Source organism: Mercenaria mercenaria, chromosome 8 (genome assembly GCF_021730395.1).
Source record: "Mercenaria mercenaria strain notata chromosome 8, MADL_Memer_1, whole genome shotgun sequence".
Taxonomy (NCBI): domain Eukaryota; kingdom Metazoa; phylum Mollusca; class Bivalvia; order Venerida; family Veneridae; genus Mercenaria; species Mercenaria mercenaria.
Genome location: NC_069368.1, coordinates 44,617,616 through 44,637,278, shown reverse-complemented (window position 1 = coordinate 44,637,278; position 19,663 = coordinate 44,617,616). Strand labels below are relative to the sequence as shown.

Genomic DNA, 19,663 nt, shown 5'->3' with positions numbered 1-19,663 from the left:
GCTCCTTTTTTGCTAAAAGAAAAGTAAAAGTATACAATTCACTGGCATAGTATTTCAAAAGGGGATATTATTTCATGGATGTCAGACAGGTATTTCCCGTGTTTTTGCCGGTGCTGGAAAAGCTCGTCTTACACCCAAGGGTGTAAGCTGACTCTCGGTGGATAGTTTATAAATGAATGCGCAAATTCATACGCCGCAATAAAAAGAAAAGCTTTCGTTTTATTTTACTGCTTTTATTACTTGAAGAATACGGTATGCAAGAAAAATATCTCTCACTAATAGAAGGAGCAGATGGAAATATTTGGCTCTCGGGTAGCTGTTGTTTGTGGTAACTCGTTAGAGACTCGTTACCGCCGAAATAGTTAGCCTTCAGCCATATAACTTCAATCCGCACTTCCGAGATGTCAAAGTGCACCAAAGCTGTTTGATAAAAGAAGGATGGGGTACAACATAAAAGGCTTCGATTTACTCTGAAAAAAAAACAAAAAACAAAAAACAAAAACAAAAACAAAAACAACAGTCTGACTACTCTTATTCAAAACCTTGACCATATCGTAGCCTCGGAAGTTCAATAAATCGGCTCCTTATGGTTTTTTTTATTAATGATTATTCATAATTTTCCTATTCTCATAACAACACTACATGGAACAAAGAAATTTCTTTCTTTTCTGTAAATATTTGTATTTAAAGAAAGGAAGAAAAATGCAAGCTTATTGAATTTTGAATATCTTTTTCACGAGGGTTACAAATATTTCATTGTCTTTGAAAGTGTATACTGACAAACTTACGTACCGTTCAAACGGCGCAACTTCGTGTTAAGCGAAATGAAATGCTATGCAGGATTGTCTCCCTTTATCATATCTGTTTTTAACTTAATTTGCATAATATTGCACATTATGCACTGCGCTTGCGTTTGAAAATGTGCATGTATCATGCTCTGATTCTCATGGATATTAGCTCTAGTGGTATATAGGTGTTAGATCCAGGCTAACTTGTGACCTTCATTTACGTCTATAAATTCTTGAACGAGGGAGGAATTGTTACGTAATAAATTGCAAGTGTGCTTATTATGTGCTGGTGTTATTGTTTACAGAAAACTATGTGCACTGTGAGGGCTAATAATAAATATGGTGTCTTAGCCTAGTTGTGTTTTTTTCCTCTTCAAAATGTGCGTGGAGTTAAGAGGAAATCTCGTGCTGTTTTTCGCATTCTTCTGTGTCATATTTGGTAAGTTTAGCAGATTATCGTTTCCGATATTGTCATTAACATAAACATATATTTTTGAGTCGTACTTCACAGATTTTCTCCATTATATCAATCGATGTTGCGACCGAAATGCAAAAAATCCAAGATGGCGGATTAAGAACATTCAATTAACCCTGAAAGCGCCCAGAAAGTAAACCGTTTCAGCATCTTTTATTGCATTTTAGCTGCTTATATCTTGTATCATATTTGTCATGTACGAGTGTTAGTATATTTATAAACTTTAAAATTGTAGGGCAAATTAGGCATGTATATACATTGAATATATTGACATAGAAAATGAGATGCAATGAACCGCTGAATTTTACACGCATAAAAAACATGTTAAAACGGTTTAACCTTTTACTTGCGATAAAACATGTACGTAACGACTAAACTTCTTTGCATGTTATATATTATATTTCATGCTGTGGGGAATATATGCAATATTCGGTCAATATCAGAGTGGTTTTGAAGGGCAGACCATTTGAATTTCTTAGGGTGTCTTGGATTTTGCTAGGATCCAGAATAGTTTTTTTTGCTTTGTATGAAAGCCAGAATATTTCTCTTTTTCAGAACTCGAAAAAATATATTTGTTTTCTTTTAATTATGTATTGAATATTCTGCTAATGTTAATGAAACAGTTATTTCAAACTCTTTCTTTTTCTTTTATCAAATAAGAAGAATTATAGCTTTTAATTTTGTAACAGTCTGTTATTGATGCGTATATACATATAAATATAGTATGTAACATAAATGAACTGATAGGTGCTCGGTCAACCATAAATGGATGTGCAGGGACAATGTAAGGGGGTTCGTGTGCATGCTCCCCAGAACAATTTTCAATTGTAGAACAGCTCTGTCATATTTAAGACGTTTATTTGGAGATTGAAATTATTAATATAATAAATTGTGTTTGTGAAAAATTATTCCTAGTTTGGGCCTTTGGACGTAATATTTTGGTATGCTAATGGCTGCGCTGTATGGCGTGAATTCAAGCAAAAGAATTTGTTTTAAGTTCGCTTGTTTTTCCATGAATAATTCATAAAACAAACATTATTAAATTGCATACATTAGCTAGACCTAATGCAAAGTACAAGCACTGTTATCGCTAAGATAAGTAAAATCAAACATTGGAAGTGTGGTGAAATAGAGGTCTTCTAGAGGCGAAATATTAATTTTTAGTATATTGTATCAAGTATTTTCAATTTAGCGGCTTGTGTCAATCTATTCAATTTTTAAGTCTTGCATACTGACTCAAAAACACACTATGCTATATCTTTTTCACTTCTTAAAATAACTTGAGTGAAACTACAGACATACTTGCGTACATGCTGCACTAATTTGTCTTTCATCTTTTCGAATAATGTCCCACAACTATTTTGCATGTGAAATCGTGCGGCATGTTTTACACGTTACCGGTTTACTGAGCCTTTATGCAAATTAAACGGACGCAGTTGTCCAGTGGTAGCACTGTCTGACTAAGAAACCAGGGGTCGTGAATTAGAGCACCCGCTCCTCAAAATAAAAATTGCTAATATTGGGATAAGAGTCCCATGTATGGGCGCTTTACACCTGACACGCTAAAAAAGTAGGGAAGCTTCTGGAATTGGAGCGCCCTCCGTATCTTGCACTTTCCTCCCACTAACCTTAACATTACTAACAGTCTTCTAGAGAAGACGCCCATATGTGTTATCGGTGGTGACTATAAATAAGCTTATATGCAAAACACATTAATTTATGCAAACAAAACAAAACAAACAAAAAATACATTTCACGTTGAATTCGACTCGTTTGCAAGCTGCCGCGACATCGCGTAAACGACAGAGGTCAAGTTCCTTCAGTGTATCTTGCGTCGAGCAACGTTGTAAAACAGATTAAATGTCATTGTAACACAATTAGCGTTTGACGTCAGAGATAGCTTTTATCAATGCAGGTCAAAGGTAATGACTGAACGTCATGACATTAACGCATCTACATAACAGGGCTAAACCAAGGTCAATACGACATATATGAACAAACCGTTCACGGACTCGAACCCAGTACAGGACAAGCGGTCTTAAGTAGGTCAGATTGTTTATAATCGTGCGAGTGTAGACTCAAACGTCGTTTACACTGTATTCGTGCCCAAAGGGCATGATTGTTGTTTAGCGGTGAGTCCCTATTTAGTCTTAGTATTTCTGATGGTAGGGTAAGCGTTTTTTGCCGCTTGCTGTTGCTTGATGGGGCGGGATATATATTTCTTGGGGCAGTGTTATGGTTTAGGATAATAAGGGATAAAAAAACAGGCATGGCCATTATTCCTTACAATCAATCGTTATATTGTCGCCATTCTCCGTCCGGTGGGAGTTCCACATCTGCATCAGCATATCGGTGTTCTGATGCAGGATAATATATGGCCGCATACTGCTTGGCTTACACAAAATTACCTTCTTCTCGGAGAAAAATCATGTTATTAACGACATCCTGACTTTATCCAAACATGGTAGGCCATTCCAAATAACGTCATTGGACGTTACGTCCAGTCTGTGCGGTCAAGAATCGTTGCTTTGATTCATAGGTGTGGTCGATATCGAACAAGTTATAGAAATGCAAACGTATGTACAGTAAACTAATCCAGAAAATAACACAGACAATTGACAATTCTAAAGTTGCGAGTTTGAGTTTTGGCACCTAAGACAATAAAGGTACAATAATAAAATGTCTTATATTTTATTATAACGTAACACACGGCATCGTGTAGGTAAATACATGTGCTAAATTTTGTCACCTGATTTTGTAGAATTTTACATGAGTTGCCCAAGTACACAGTTTCCTTTTTGCGTTAGTATGTTACCAAGAAATGTATATCATCAAACAGCTGCTGATCTCTGGTCTCCCTGGCATGGGCATTAGTTTAACATAAATTCTGCTGATGCCTCTTTTGCGAGAACATTTTTTTTTCTTAAATGATCTGAGGTTCGTAATTTAGGCTTTCAAGATGTATGCTCACAGTCGATTAGAAGGTTGTGGGGACATTATATATGCTTATAATGGGTGTAGGTGCGTTTTCGTAACTTATGACCAGGGTAGAGGAGACTAGGCGAAGGGGAATCCCATCCTGCAGGCGGAAGTACAGTGGTCTCCTTTGGAAATGTTTAATATTCTTCATTCTGGTGAAGTTTAAGAAAGAAATAACGGTGATAAACTAAAGGTTAAAATTCCAAGTTGGGAGCATTTTTCACTGAATCAGTCGTGTTAAGCGTTGTAACATTTCTGTAGGGTTGTGAAATTATGAACATTAAATCATGAATTCTGGAGGATTTTAACACTGAGATTATGATAATGACTTATTTTTATTAGGATGCGAGATGGGGCTGTAGATGATTTGTAATATTTCAGATTAAAATTGTTTTAGTTTTTCAGTATGTTTCAAGTAAATCAGATTTTTTTCAAGGTCTACCCTCAGCATAAAGTAGACGTTTACAAGCACGAATAATTGTTAAAACTAGTTTGTTAGTTTGTATGTAAGTTTATCTATAGTCGTTGGGCGACCCCTCCAGAAGCCTGTTAGTAATGTAAGAGTGCAAGATACAGAATACGCTCCAATTCCAGTTTCTCTGGTTCTTTAGCGTGCCAGGTGTAAAGCACCAATACACTTATCACATGTAATTATTTTCATTTGAAGGAGCGGGGACTCGAACTCACGACCCCTGGTTTCGTAGTCAGATAGTGTTACCGCTGGACCACTCCGTCCGCTCTTGTTAACATATTTAGGTTTCCATACCCAATCAAGTAACTTCCAAACACGTCAATCATGGGAAAAGTGCAAATATCTTCAGACATAATATAATATTTATATATTCTTGCACTCCCAGGATTGTTTTTGCAAGGTCGTTCATACTGATAATGTTACATTTATAAAATATCTCAGCCATTAGACAAAATTGTCAATGAGATGAGATAATATGAACAATTGTACAATATCTAACAGTGCAAAGAAATCTTTTCATTCATATAACGACCTCTACCCATTCTTAAAAACTCGCAAAAAAATACATGAACCGTTCTTATTCAAACAAGCAAAGAAAATATAGAGGTAAAATTTAAATTTTCAGTAATAAATGGTCAGATATCAAATACAAATGTGTTTAAGCCATTACATGCGATAGAAGTTATTTTGCTTTTTTAGATATTAATTTCCTTATTTGTCTAATAACAAAAATCGTTCGTTTCCAGTATTCTAGATATTTTTGTGTATTTTGTGACTTTATGAATATTGGGTTAAGGTCATATTATATATATATATATATAGTGATATCAACATAACTTTACTCAATTTTGTCTTTTGAACAACACATTTTCCTAGAAATTTCATAATGTACTTCAAGTCTAGTAAAAATATTGGCAAGAATGTTAAAGGGGGCATTATAAGTTTCGATTATATACACGGTGTGTGTGAAGGGCATTGCCTCTAAAGTCACTTGGTGGAAGTTCATGATACCTGAAATGGAAAAAATTCTGTTCCATGCAGATCTCATGTGGCAATGATTTCAGAAAAGAAACATTTGAAAAATGGGTTTATTTCACTTGTAGAATCTAGTTGTATGTACATGTATTCTATAGTTTACCATATCAAAGTGTAATTGTGGAAACACAAAAATTCGTATTGCTAGAATACATAAACATATGTATAACATGGTGTGATTATTTTTGGACAAAAATATTCAAGAAATTGTAATCTAGTAGAATGGCTTAATGTCAAAAATGAAGTAATAAGGTGAAAAGGCGATTTCAGTTTGTATTTCCGTTTTATATTGATATGGGCTGTAAAGTTTATAAATTGGTTATATTATTCCCTTTTAAACATGAAACTGCTCAAGATGGATGCAAAGTTGTAGAGAATAACTGAATAAAAAACATACACTTGGAACGTGTAATTGTACAAAAAAAAATACACTAAAATTATTAGTGTCGTTTTCATTTGCAATTAGAAAATTATTTTCATAGTAGAGAGCGAGAGCAATGTCTGTAATTGAGAGGCTGGTGCTTGCCATAGGTAACTACGTCTGAAGCGAATATTTTTTTGCCAATAAAACCAGTAGGTATTGTTATTCAAACGGAAATGGATAACATTTACATTTTTGACAGACGAGAGGACGAAAATAACAATGTCAAGTTAAATATGTGCAATGGTTACAAACTTGCTTATTTTTCAAACCTTCTTTTCCATTGTTTTATAATGTGATATGATTTATGTGTATGATTTGTGTTGTCATTATAAATAGGGGTCTATATCTGTAATTCCAATCAATATTCATATGTATTATCAGCAGCTAAAGTAAAAATAAGATCTCAGACGTCCAAGTCAATGTTTATCTGAACCTTTACTTTAATTTCTTGATTAAAAAAGTAACAGAGAGGTTCTATTTCCTCCCGTGATTTTTTCATAGTTTTACCTGTAATCGGCAGTTGAAGTAATTATTGACTCACCGAAAGGTGAGCTATTGTGAACTTCTGCCGTCCGTCGTCCGCCCGTCCGTACGCCCGCCAACATTCTAAACACACTTGATGGAAGTTCATGATATCTGGAATGGAATTTGTTTAAAGAAGTCTGGTCCATGCAGATCTCATGTGTCAATGGCATCTAAAAATCTTCTTGTAAAACACTGGTCGCACGAGATTTGAAATAATTTCACCCAAATGTTCCATAGATGAGTCTGACCCTCTGCGAAGATTGTTTGATATAAATTAGATTCGGGAAAACATGAACACAAGAGACCGTTGTTATGTGACCCACTACGAACGTTGTTTACATTAATTAGATTCACCAGAACTGGTGGCGGCTGGAGGACTTGATAACTTTTCCTATATAGTGGAAACTTTTAATACCCATTTGTCACAAACAGTTGACCCGATTTTTAGCTCACCACAACACAAAGTTCTCTTGATAAGTCACTTTTTGTCGTACATCCATCCATTCTCTACATGTACATAATGAAAACTTAAAGAGTCAGACATTTGAGGTACAGTTTTAGAATTATTCACTGAGAGTGATTAAATTATTCCGATTCGTAAAAGAAAACTAAAAACGAAAATATCTTCAAACTACTTTTTTCAAAAAATAATTTTGCATTATGTTCCCACTTGTCAGGATTGTTTTAGAAAATCAATCGCCTAATGTGAAAAAGGTACACATAATTGTGTTCTGTATTATTTTGTATTTGTATTAGATATGATATGACATCATGTTACACTTTTGCCTCCAATTTATTTGTATTCTGACCCAGTGGTCTGATTTCCGACTTGCTGAGGCGCAAAATAACAAGAGGGCAATGATGGCCCTTTATCGCTTATCAAGAGTTTCACACCTCAGACCAGTTTATCAAGAGACATTTCTGTCCAAGTTGCAAGTAGACACCGTCGTTTATATGACTGAAAAATTGTTGAAAAAGACCCCGATGATCTCATATATGGTAATTTCTGTTATTCATTTATTAAAAGTTAAAATATTTTCTCAAGCTCAGATTATATTATCACTATAAACGACAAAACAACAACAACAACAACAACAAAAAAAAAACGATGATCTCGTATATGGTAATTTCTGTTATTCATTTATTGAAAGTTAAATATTTTCTCAAACTCAGATGGTACATGTATTTTGTTTTTGTTGAAATGTGTGATATGAGTATCAATGTACATCAGTTAAAGATTGAATGCTATTTCTTGTTTATTTATACATTTATAAACCACGCTGGGATTTCTGGTAAATCCATGAAGTGAGCTAGCGTTTCCTTGATAATTTGCCAGAAGTCCCATTTTTACATAACCTTTCAACAAAAATGAGGTTTCCTTCACGCATATGAGTAATCTTTTACCCTGCTAAATTTCTATAATGAACGTGTCCCTCTTTCAAATTGGACAGTACCATTAACTGTTAAAATGGGTTCTTACCAAAATAATACTGACTGAATGGCGAACAGTGTAGACCATAATCAGACTGCACAGATACGCAGGCTGATATTGGTCTGCACTGGTCGCAAAGGCAGAATCGCTTGCGTCCAGTAGGCTAAGGGTTAATCTTTTACTAAAGAGATAGAATAGCCAGAAAGACTTGCCCACGTTAAATTGAAATTCGCCTACCATAATTAAAATTTTTCTAACTCCTGTGAGAAATTACATGGTCTTCTTTGTATAATTTTGATCTTTACCGTCAGAATAATGAGTTATGACTGTAATTAATTGTTCTTTCAGAAGTTTTGATTGCCGTTTTAAACGACGCCATTTTGTTTTATATTTTAGGGAATGACGTCAGGTTGTACGTGCAATCTCTCGGAACGGGTCCCCTTTGATATGATTGTAACAATGTTTTTATTTGAAAACAAAGGTTGTTTTTCTTTCCATATACAATACATACTGAATGTATATCAGATAAATTACCATACTGATTATTGTCACTTTCAGTGACACTCGTTCATCATCCTCATTAACTACACGCAACTTGCTTGGTATACACACAAATCAAATGTTCTAAATTGCAGTTTTAATGCATTTTTATAGTTAAACTTTGGCTTTCTCCCAATAACAAAACGGAAATTGTCGTGTGGAATATACCTGTCCATCACGATGGTTGTAAAACATTGTCAGAAACACGTCTTAAAAGCCCGCCACAACCCAGTGACTTACTTTTTCTCCCACATGAACTTCATGCAAATCATTCTGATAATATTGTGCATTTTAATCGACCTGGCGGGGTGGGGTTTCGCGACGGTCCACTGCGTTATTGTGCAGGTTATGTAGTATATTCGGCAACCTGATTTCTTATTCAGTGGCTATCTACCATATATTGTATCCAATGTAGGGTTGAATTTTAGTCGTTGGTTACCGAAAGATTACTGAATTAAACAATTATATCGTTCTACCTATTTTGCTAGTTTCTGAGATTACCATTATTTACATAAGTCAGAGATGAACTCCGTCCCGCCAGGTCGAATAAAACGCACACTACACATGAGATAAGTGCTCGATGAAATTGGTTTGTTTGTCCTTTTCGTCATGCTTCCATGATATTGACACCGATATCGAATGTTTTACTAGAATTGAAAATATGAATTTAGGTTATCATTTCGTTCATTTACAACAAATGTAAAAGTGTATGTGCGTTAATGTCTGGCATAATGTGTATATTTGTGTGTTTGTGTTCATAAAGTACAGACATAGTCCATGTCAAAAATGCTATTGAATAAATATACCAAAACATTCCAATAAATATACCAAATTATGCCAATAAAATATCAAGTTACTCCAAAAATATACCAAGTCATGCTAATAAATATGTCAAATTATGGCAATAAATGTACCAAATCATACCAATAAAACACCAAGCTAAATATACCAAGTTATGCCAATAAATATACAAAGTTATGCCAATAAAAATACCAAGTTGTGCCAATAAATATACCAAGTTATGCCAATAAATATTCCAAGTTATACCATAGTCTGTAAATACAATATCTCATTAAATATTTTTACTAAATATGATTGGCTGGATCACTGTACTTATACCGTAATTGCAAAGGACACGAGGGAAACGTGATAGCTGTATTTCCAGCTAACTTAAAAAGACCTTTCAAATATTGTGAAAAAGTATAAAATATTTTCTTAATGGAATAGCTGTAAATATTTTAATGAAAGGATGTATGAATTCTATTTATGTCATAAGAACTTGGCGAACTTAAAGTAAGCACGAAAAAAAGTCTAGAATGCCTGATTACCATAGTATATATCCGTTGATATAAATTAAACTTATATTAAGAAATTTGTACGAAATATGTCCGATGGTAATATGAAGATGTTCTAATTTATGCCCAAAACATTCTGTCTGTACGAAGAAGTATAGGAAAAATTACATATTACTTTTTTTGCTGGGTTTAGTATCGCACGGACACGATTATAGGTCATTCTAGCTTTCCTGGTAGGGGAAGACCACATGTAACCCTCCGTGTATTATAGCATCACGAGTGGGCACATGGGTAGAACTACCGACCTTCCGTAAGCCATCTGGATGACTTCCATACGTGAAGAACTAAACGCCTTGAGTAATGCTCGAACCTACAACGGTGAGGGGCAAGTGATTTGAAGTCAGCGACATTAACCACTCGGGTACGGAGGGCCCCGAGGTTAAAATTTTCTTGCTCATGTAGGTCGGACGGCCTTTAGTTAAACTTCATAGGACGATTGCCTGTGGTCAGAAGATGACCACTATTGTGTTTGGGATCGGTTAGTCAAAGGTGAAGATCGCACCGACCTCGAAACTGATGACGGTGTCTGCTACGTAACTGGAGACGGTTTGAGCTTGCTGTATTCAAAGTTTGTAGACATATTGCTTGTCCTTAGTACACGTCTTGTAGGTAAAAAGTCAAGTTATCTCTGACCTTTAGACTGAAAACAGTTTCTGATCAAAGTCTTTAGAAAAGGCTACGGACTACAGTTATCAGATTTCATAGGATGTCTGCTTGTGGTAAGTGGATAGGCCCTATCAATTTTGAGGTCAGAAGGACAAGGTCACAAGTGGATAAGACTTGACTTTCTGGCGGCTGACCAACTTGATAGGATGACTACCTGTGGTTTGTTGCTGACAATTAATGTTTCAGGGGTCAGTCGGTCGAAGTCTTGGGTCAAAAATTAAATGATTTAGTGGCTGGAAAATAGTTAGGCCTATCAAGTTTCCAGCTTTATTGTCTGTTGTCAACAGATGACCCCAATCATTAGATCAACGTTCAAGTTTTCAGCAGGGACCTCTATGGCCAAGTGGGTAAGAGCGCAGACTTCACTTTCCTCTCATCGCTTTGGGTTTGAAACATCGTTTTGGGTGTAGAAGTGTTTCATATGATGAAGACATCCTTCTGGGTTATAGATGATCGATGTTTCTACCCAGGTGCCGGCTTCTGCCTCAAGTAATGTCTTTAGGGGCACCCGAGGTCTTCCTGTACCATATAAAGCTGGAAAGCCGCCAAATGACCTAAAAGTTTGTTGGTGTGACGTTACTCGCAACAAAAATAAAGGCTCGAGCATAATTGAGAGTGAAAACAACAAAATCATACGTCCGACAGGCCATCATTGAGTACGGGACATATGTGCTTAAAATACCTCCTTTTATATCAAGCTTTACAAATTTGTAAAATAAGACCCACATCAAGAAGATTAATAACTTAAATTTGTGTAAATAATCTATTTAGGCTAAAGCAAAAATTATAAGGCTTATTTACATACGAAACGGATGTCATAAAAGATTGTGCATTGTCAAGTGCAGTGAAGAAGGTAATAACTCAATAAACTAGGTCAAACAGAATTTCACAAAGCACAAAGGCATCATCATAATAAGTTAATGAATCATTTTATGACATCAAACCTATATATAGAATGTCTTTTCAAATAGAATTTATTAAATGAGCTGAATAAAATGATAAAATGCGAGGATCTGCCGAGTATTATATAAATTTTAATCAACGAAGTTAATAAATTAAATGCGGAAAGGCACAGATGTAATATTTTTTTTAATCACATGTCAGTTTTCCATGTTTCTTCTTTCTGTACCTATTATAAACCATATCAGTTTACCAACGTCTCCTGTACTTTAAATGACGTCAACGTCGAAGTTTTATTACACTTATATAATACCAATATTATGTAATGGCTTTATTGCTCCCACGGCGCCGCATATGTTGAAAACATATTCTAAGATGGAAAATCCACGCACATATTCGTTAAAACAACATGGATATTTGACGTCACGTCGACATATTGTTAGGCACAACACAGAGTTCTACCATTTTTAAAAGACGTTTCAGAACCGACCGTTGATGACTTTATTCTCACACACTCTGCGCGTAGAATAACTCGCTAAAAGTCTACGCACTTTTAATTTATTCCTCGTGACTTGTTACTTCCCGTATTTTAACACTGATAAGACACTGTTACGCGCTGACGTCACGTCGACCTACATTATTTGACAGTTTACAATCGCCTTGAAATAAGAAAAAAATAGTGCTTCCCTGTTTTATCTACTTGTTTACATAAAATACATATTAGAATCGAAAGAATATATTGCAGAACCATGTTTAACATATCTGAACAACACGAATTTGTTATACGCCGTGTGTATAATTCACTCGGACTGCACCTCGTGAAATTATTCCACAAGCATATAACCTCACATAGTTCAGCTATATATCATTTCTTAAATAATTTATATTTTCGTAACAATAATGTATAGCATATTGTGTTATGTATACACTTGATGTAGTTAAAAGTAGTGGTCACTTTCTATAAAATCGCCACGTTTTCTTTTTTTGTAAGGGCGACCAGCTTTAATTATCCATTGCATTTGAAACAAAAAATCAACACAAACTACTTATTACAATATAACAAGACCATAACATCAGGGAAAAATCAACACAAAGTACTTATTACAATTTAACATATAACAAGACCAAAACATCAGGAGAAAAAATCAACACAAAGTACTTATTACAATATAACAAGACCAAAACATCAGGAGAAAAAATCAACACAAAGTACTTATTGCAATATAACACAATTACAGACTAACATCAGGAGAAAAAATCAACACAAAGTACTTATTACAATATAAAAGTACTATCAATAAACACAGGAGAAACAGAAAAAATCAACACAAAGTACTTATTGCAATATAACAAAGTACTTATTGCAATATAACAAGACCGTAACATCAGGAGAAAAAATCAACACAAAGTACTTATTACAATATAACAAGACCATAACATCAGGAGAAAAAATCAACACAAAGTACCTATTACAATATAACAAGACCAAAACATCAGGAGAAAAAATCAACACAAAGTACTTATTACAATTTAACAAGACCATAACATCAGGAGAAAAAATCAACACAAAGTACTTATTACAATATAACAAGACCGTAACATCAGGAGAAAAAATCAACACAAAGTACTTATTACAATATAACAAGACCAAAACATCAGGAGAAAAAATCAACACAAAGTACTTATTACAATATAACATAAAACAAGACCATAACATCAGGGAAAAATCAACACAAAGTACTTATTACAATTTAACATATAACAAGACCAAAACATCAGGAGAAAAAATCAACACAAAGTACTTATTAAAATATAACAAGACCAAAACATCAGGAGAAAAAATCAACACAAAGTACTTATTGCAATATAACAAAGTACTTATTGCAATATAACAAGACCGTAACATCAGGAGAAAAAATCAACACAAAGTACTTATTGCAATATAACAAGACCAAAACATCAGGAGAAAAAATCAACTCAAAGTACTTATTGCAATATAACAAGACCAAAACATCAGGAGAAAAAATCAACACAAAGTACTTATTGCAATATAACAAGACCATAACATCAGGAGAAAAAAAAAACAAAGTACCTATTGCAATATAACAAGACCAAAACATCAGGAGAAAAAATCAACACAAAGTACTTATTAATCAAATATACAAGTAACAAAAACATCAGGAGAAAAAATCAACACAAAGTACTTATTGCAATATAACAAGACCAAAACATCAGGAGAAAAAATCAACACAAAGTACTTATTGCAATATAACAAGACCGTAACATCAGGAGAAAAAATCAACACAAAGTACTTATTGCAATATAACAAGACCAAAACATCAGGAGAAAAAATCAACACAAAGTACTTATTACAATATAACAAGACCGTAACATCAGGAGAAAAAATCAACACAAAGTACTATTGCAATATAACAAGACCGTAACATCAGAAAAAAAATCAACACAAAGTACTTATTACAATATAACAAGACCAAAACATCAGGAGAAAAAATCAACACAAAGTACCTATTACAATATAACAAGACCGTAACATCAGGAGAAAAAATCAACACAAAGTACCTATTACAATATAACAAGACCGTAACATCAAGAGAAAAAATCAACACAAAGTACTTATTACAATTTAACAAGACCGTAACATCAGGAGAAAAAAATCAACACAAAGTACTTATTACAATATAACAAGACCAAAATATCATCTGAGAGAGAAAAAAATCAACAAACGATTACATATTTAAATGTTCAAGAATTATTTTCAAAGAGCTGAATAAATCAACACAAAGTACTTATTACAATATAACAAGACCAAAACATCAGGAGAAAAAATCAACACAAAGTACCTATTACAATATAACAAGACCAAAACTTCATGTATACTGTATACATGTATCGAATGCACTGAAATAAAATGAAAGAAATCGCCATTTCATATTGTTAAATATGTTCAAGAAATGCATTTTCAAAGAGCTTGATATAGAATAATATCTGTCAATAAGGAGTAACAAAAAAAGTTAAAGCCGGTTACAGCATGTATTCTGTTGGTACCACGCCTTCTGTTACCAATGCCTGTCTTTAACTTTTATCTACACTGTCATGTGACTTTTGAACATCGTGGGGGTTAAGAATAAGATTAGATGCGCACCATTAACCGGTTTAACATTTAGCCTGCATTTGCGACCATTGCAGACCGAAATCAGCATACACATCGCTGTTGCACTGTTCGCTGTTCAGCCAGTAATTTTTTAGTGAACACCCATGGTATTGCTCAAATTGAATGATGGAGCAGTCCATTTTAGAAATTTAGCACGGTAAAGGTTAAACTTTCGAGTGGTATTTTTGCATTTTTTTTTTCGTTTGGTCTTCGTTGTCTTTAAGGTTTACTTTGTTAAATTGTTTATGTATATTTGTGAATATTTTAAACATATCCAGGACTTCTATAAAGTTGTGGATTTAGGAGAATGTTTGTTTTTCAACGTGTCTTTTTATGGTAGTATGGTTTGTTTTTCTGGTACACCAGTTGAGCATATCAGATTCTTTTCCTACTCCTTAAGAAATAGTGTATCAGTACGTTACAAGTATATACTGGAAAATTCGTAGGTCCATATACCAAAACTTTAAAGAGCCAGTCTAAATTTTAATGTATTTGTAAACAGAAACGATGAGAGCGAGTCACTTTAATTATATAACATTCATATATGCCTCCGGACTTCCTGCCAAACCTGTCATTTCTCTTAGATATGTACTTGTCTATCCGCGTAAAGGCTTGACTTAGCGAACGATATCTTGTCAAAAAAAAAAATGAAATGAAACAGTTTCAGTTTGTCAACATATCTTATATCGTATCACCGTCTCTTTGCAGTATGTAGTAAAAACGTTTTGTCAGTGGTCTAAATAATAAAACTTTTGCAAAATCGTTGCTCGACATGGTCAAGAGAACATATCAGCAGTGCATAAAGTCAGAAATCTAGACATTTTCTTTAGCCATTTTAGCAGACCAGCGATCTGTTGTCTTTAAGAAAGCAGTGTTTTTGTCTCCCTTTTATGTAAAACATATAAACTTATGTTTCTTTCTTTTTATAATAATTGCTGTTTCACAAAATCAGACAATTTCAATAGTCTGAACAGACATGTATCTTTATGTCTTCCCACTTGGTTTAATCGTCATTTTATCTTTCCGCCTGTCACAGAATCATGCCCCTTCTACTTTTCTTATGTCTTGCTAAAGTCAAGGCCGCCTGTATAATAGCTGCTGTTGATTTTTGTCGAGATAATTTTCATTGATAGAGATGGATGTATGACCCCCTAAACTTTTTTTTTGGCCATCAACTAGCCTTCTAGGTACCAACCTTTAAATTTTATACGGGCATAAATATCCATATTTCCATTGTTTTTGAGTTTTTCCAATAGTTCTTAGTGAACTGCAGAGCACATTAAGAATTTAATAGCTAGTCAGCCATCACGCAGTAAACATTACCTTTTAAGATAGGGTTAAAAGCATACTTACTTAGCCAATTGATTATTATCGTTTTTCTAAACGTTTTAGTCTTTGTTCCAATATAAGAGTTTTAGATATGCTGGCACAATGATACCATAAATAGAGCTGAACTTTAAGCGATCAAGCGCATAGGTGCGAGACTAAAGTCGGTATTTTGTGTCTTCTATATATCACTTTAATCTTAATATAAACAGGTTAATTGTGTTCAAGTTTTGATGACGCGATATACTGAAGTCCATGTTTCTTGTGCGTTCCACATAGTTTATTTCCTTTATATGGAACTCGGCATGAATGAGACACTGCAACTTTCAGCTGTATGGATTCGGTGTCGGTCTCATCTGAGAGGTCAAATAAAACCAAATAGACAGACAACTGATGTAGGTCCGTCTAACCCATTTCATGTGTCTGATTTTGGGGTTTCTACACTTGATTTTGCTAGTGATATCAAACGATTTCATGTGAAATTTTCAAGTATGGGGATTGAATAATGTAGGGATAATACACGTTTATTTGTGTAACAGAAACATGACATTAAAACTAAATGTATTGTTTTCAAATAGGATGACTTTACGATTCCGGTACAATTTTTAATTCCCATTTTGTTGTTCTTGGAAACGGTGAACATGTTTTATATATCCATAACCGGGCCCAACAAATCAACAACACTACCAAAAGCATGTATTTCGGGTTTTTAATCGATTTTTATTCTCATTCTCCTTATCACAAACATGCATATTACTTAAAAACTAGGTTAACAGGAACGCAGTATCAAGAATAATTTTCCATTCGAGTTACTTTGAGTACGAACACTTATTTACGACAAGTTTTCAAGATTTACATGAATTCTGAGAGAAATTAAGTAAAAACATACCAATTGATATTTCCCAAAATCATTGCTATGATTCCTAAAAACAAATAATCACACAAGTTACACGCGATTAGATGCATTTATTAATTTGCATTTGGGGTGATACAGCAAAACATGCCATGGATTAGATTGCATCTTTTATGCCACAATAAGAGGTTATTATGGATTATACGAAGGAAAAATTGAATGTTGAATCAAAATCGGTGTCTTGGTACATTCGGTTTTAGTTGTTCAAACGTGCAGTATAAGTATAAATGTGCATTATGGTTAAATATTTTAAAACACATGACACGTCTCCAAGTAACCGTGTAAGTGTGTGTCAAGTTATTTTGCTTTCGCTCACAAGGTATTAATTATAACAATAGCGTAGTTCCGGGTTGAATTTTTATTCGTTAGAAATAGGCAGCGGAATGTGTGGTCTTTGACTCAAACAAAACTTTTTCAGTACATTGAAATCTAATTTGTTATGGTGTTCTATAATTCATATTCTTAAAACATATATTCTTTTGTTATGTTTAAATCAACAGAAATGCGCTTCTGCAGTATATTATGTTTTATATGTATCACCAATATGGTAACAATATGGTCCGACCAATATGCTTCAACTCGCCCTGAAAAATTCAGTACGGCATTGAACGGAGAATCCTTAACCGCAAGTATTAACATTGTGTCACTGCAGAAGCATTGCTGACAGTGAGAATAGTTTAAAAAAAGTATGCAACGCTGGCTTACGGTAGGGCGGTTGTTTTACCTAGGTGCCCGCCCGTGCCTTGACGAAATAATGCAGCGAGGGGCACCTGGGGTCTTCCTACACCACCAAAGCTGGAAAGAAGTCATATGACCTATAATTGTGTCGGTGCGACGTTAAAGCGGTAAACATCGTTACACTTAATTAACTACTAGATATGTGATATACGAAAATGGCGTTATTAACATTATGCAGAGAATTCGACAAATACTCGCATATTAAGTATGCCCATAATAAATTGATAACGTGATTTTAATATGATTGAAATAACCTCTTCGTTATAACATTAAAGTGATAGGCAAGTAAATTGATCATGTGTAGGACAAGGTCATCATTTCCATTTATTATTGTTTCATCGGCGTCTTTGACTAAAACACCAGAAAGTGACCAGCCGCTGTAAATACTTGGATTTGATTAATCTTTTCTCAAGCAGCATTTGAGTTGTTGGAATGAACCATTACCCTGCTAAATTTCTATAATGAACTTGTCCATATTTCAGTTTAGACAGTACCATTAACCATGTTAAAAGGGGTGCTTACCAAAAAAAAAAAAAAAAAAAAAAGGTACTAAGTGAATGGCGAACAGTGCAGATCAGGATCAGATTGCACGGATGTGCGGGCTGATCATGATCTGCACTGATCGCAAAGGCAGAATCAGTTGTGTCCAGCGTGATAAGTGTTAATAAGAAAACAACTGTTGCTGTGTGTGCTTTTTGTTGATATAGCACTATCTCGAGGTTGATAAATCTCCTTTTGTTTTTATCAGAAACACGCTAACAGTGAGTTCACGTAATAGTTTTATACCATATATGCTTTACAGTTTTACATAGAAAAGACATTTATATTTCAATCGATATTATATATCAACAACGCTTAGGCCTTGACCTAGTTAAGAAACCGTCATATAATATGAGTGTTTTCTGATAAGTGCAATTTAAACATCCGGTAAGATAAAAATAGGAGGAGAACGAATATCACAAAAACCTGCCAAGTGCATTGTGACATTGTCACGAAACTAAACCAGACCATGGTGCATTCTTCATGGCACAGTAGTAATACATTAACGTATGACTAAAAGTATATAAATTACATAAAACTTATGTGCATAGTTTACAAATTTATTTAACCCTTACCCTGCTAAATTTCTATAATAAACTGGTCCATCATTCAATTTGGGCAATACCATTTATTATTCGAAGGGTTGTTTACTGAAAATTTACTGACTGAATAGCGAACAGTGCAGACCATGATCAGGCTCCACGGGTGTGCAGATAGATCTTGGTCTGTACTGTTCGCAAACGCATGATCCCTTGCCGCCAGCAGGCTAAGGGTTAAAGCTGTGATTTAGAGGGATAAAGTATAGATCGCTCAATCCGTGAGTTGCGGGTTCGAACCAGCATATAGACGTGTGATATATTTCTGTATGAAGTACAGGTACACGAAATTGAAGAAGATATAAGTGAACTAGCTGCCGGCTTAATTTAGCCTGGATTATCTGCCATGTTGCTAAACAATAGGACAGCCAAAAATCAAGTAATGGCAGTAATGATAGACTAAAGAACGTGAAGGATTTGGTCAAACTTGTAGGCCGTTGGAAACAGTTCCATTTTCTTTTTCAATCGAACACCTATAACAAAGAATTACATAGTCTACGTTAAGTCTAATGAACTGCTTATGTTATCTATATATTCGAACAATAAGTGTTAGAATATCGGATCACCTCTGTAGCATTATTTGTGTTTGTGCCAGACGTACTATTACTGTATATAGCACACTTGGAGCCAGGCTATCCTTAGCTCAGTTTATACTTATTCATTAAATAGTTTTACGAGGAAAGTCTGACCATTTGAGGATTACATCTCCAGCAATATGTTACATATTGATATGAGATTGAATAAAAGTCTTTTTTATTTAAGAAATAAGGCATTAATGAACTGCAGA

At 34.3% G+C, this 19,663-nt stretch overlaps 1 protein-coding gene across 2 annotated transcripts in view; it reads left to right on the top strand.

Annotated features, from left to right (window-relative positions):
* Positions 1 to 916: 916 nt before the first annotated feature.
* The window catches only part of LOC123566465 (protogenin-like), a 144,946-nt gene continuing 126,199 nt past the window's right edge, over positions 917 to 19,663 (top strand). Inside the window, exon 1 of one of the 2 annotated variants that reach the window (XM_053549819.1) lies at positions 917 to 1,227. In XM_053549819.1, the coding sequence (XP_053405794.1) occupies positions 1,167 to 1,227 (61 nt within the window). In that variant the 5' untranslated portion in view covers positions 917 to 1,166. The remainder of the gene's footprint in view (positions 1,228 to 19,663) is intronic. The other variant, XM_053549818.1, reaches the window with a different exon arrangement.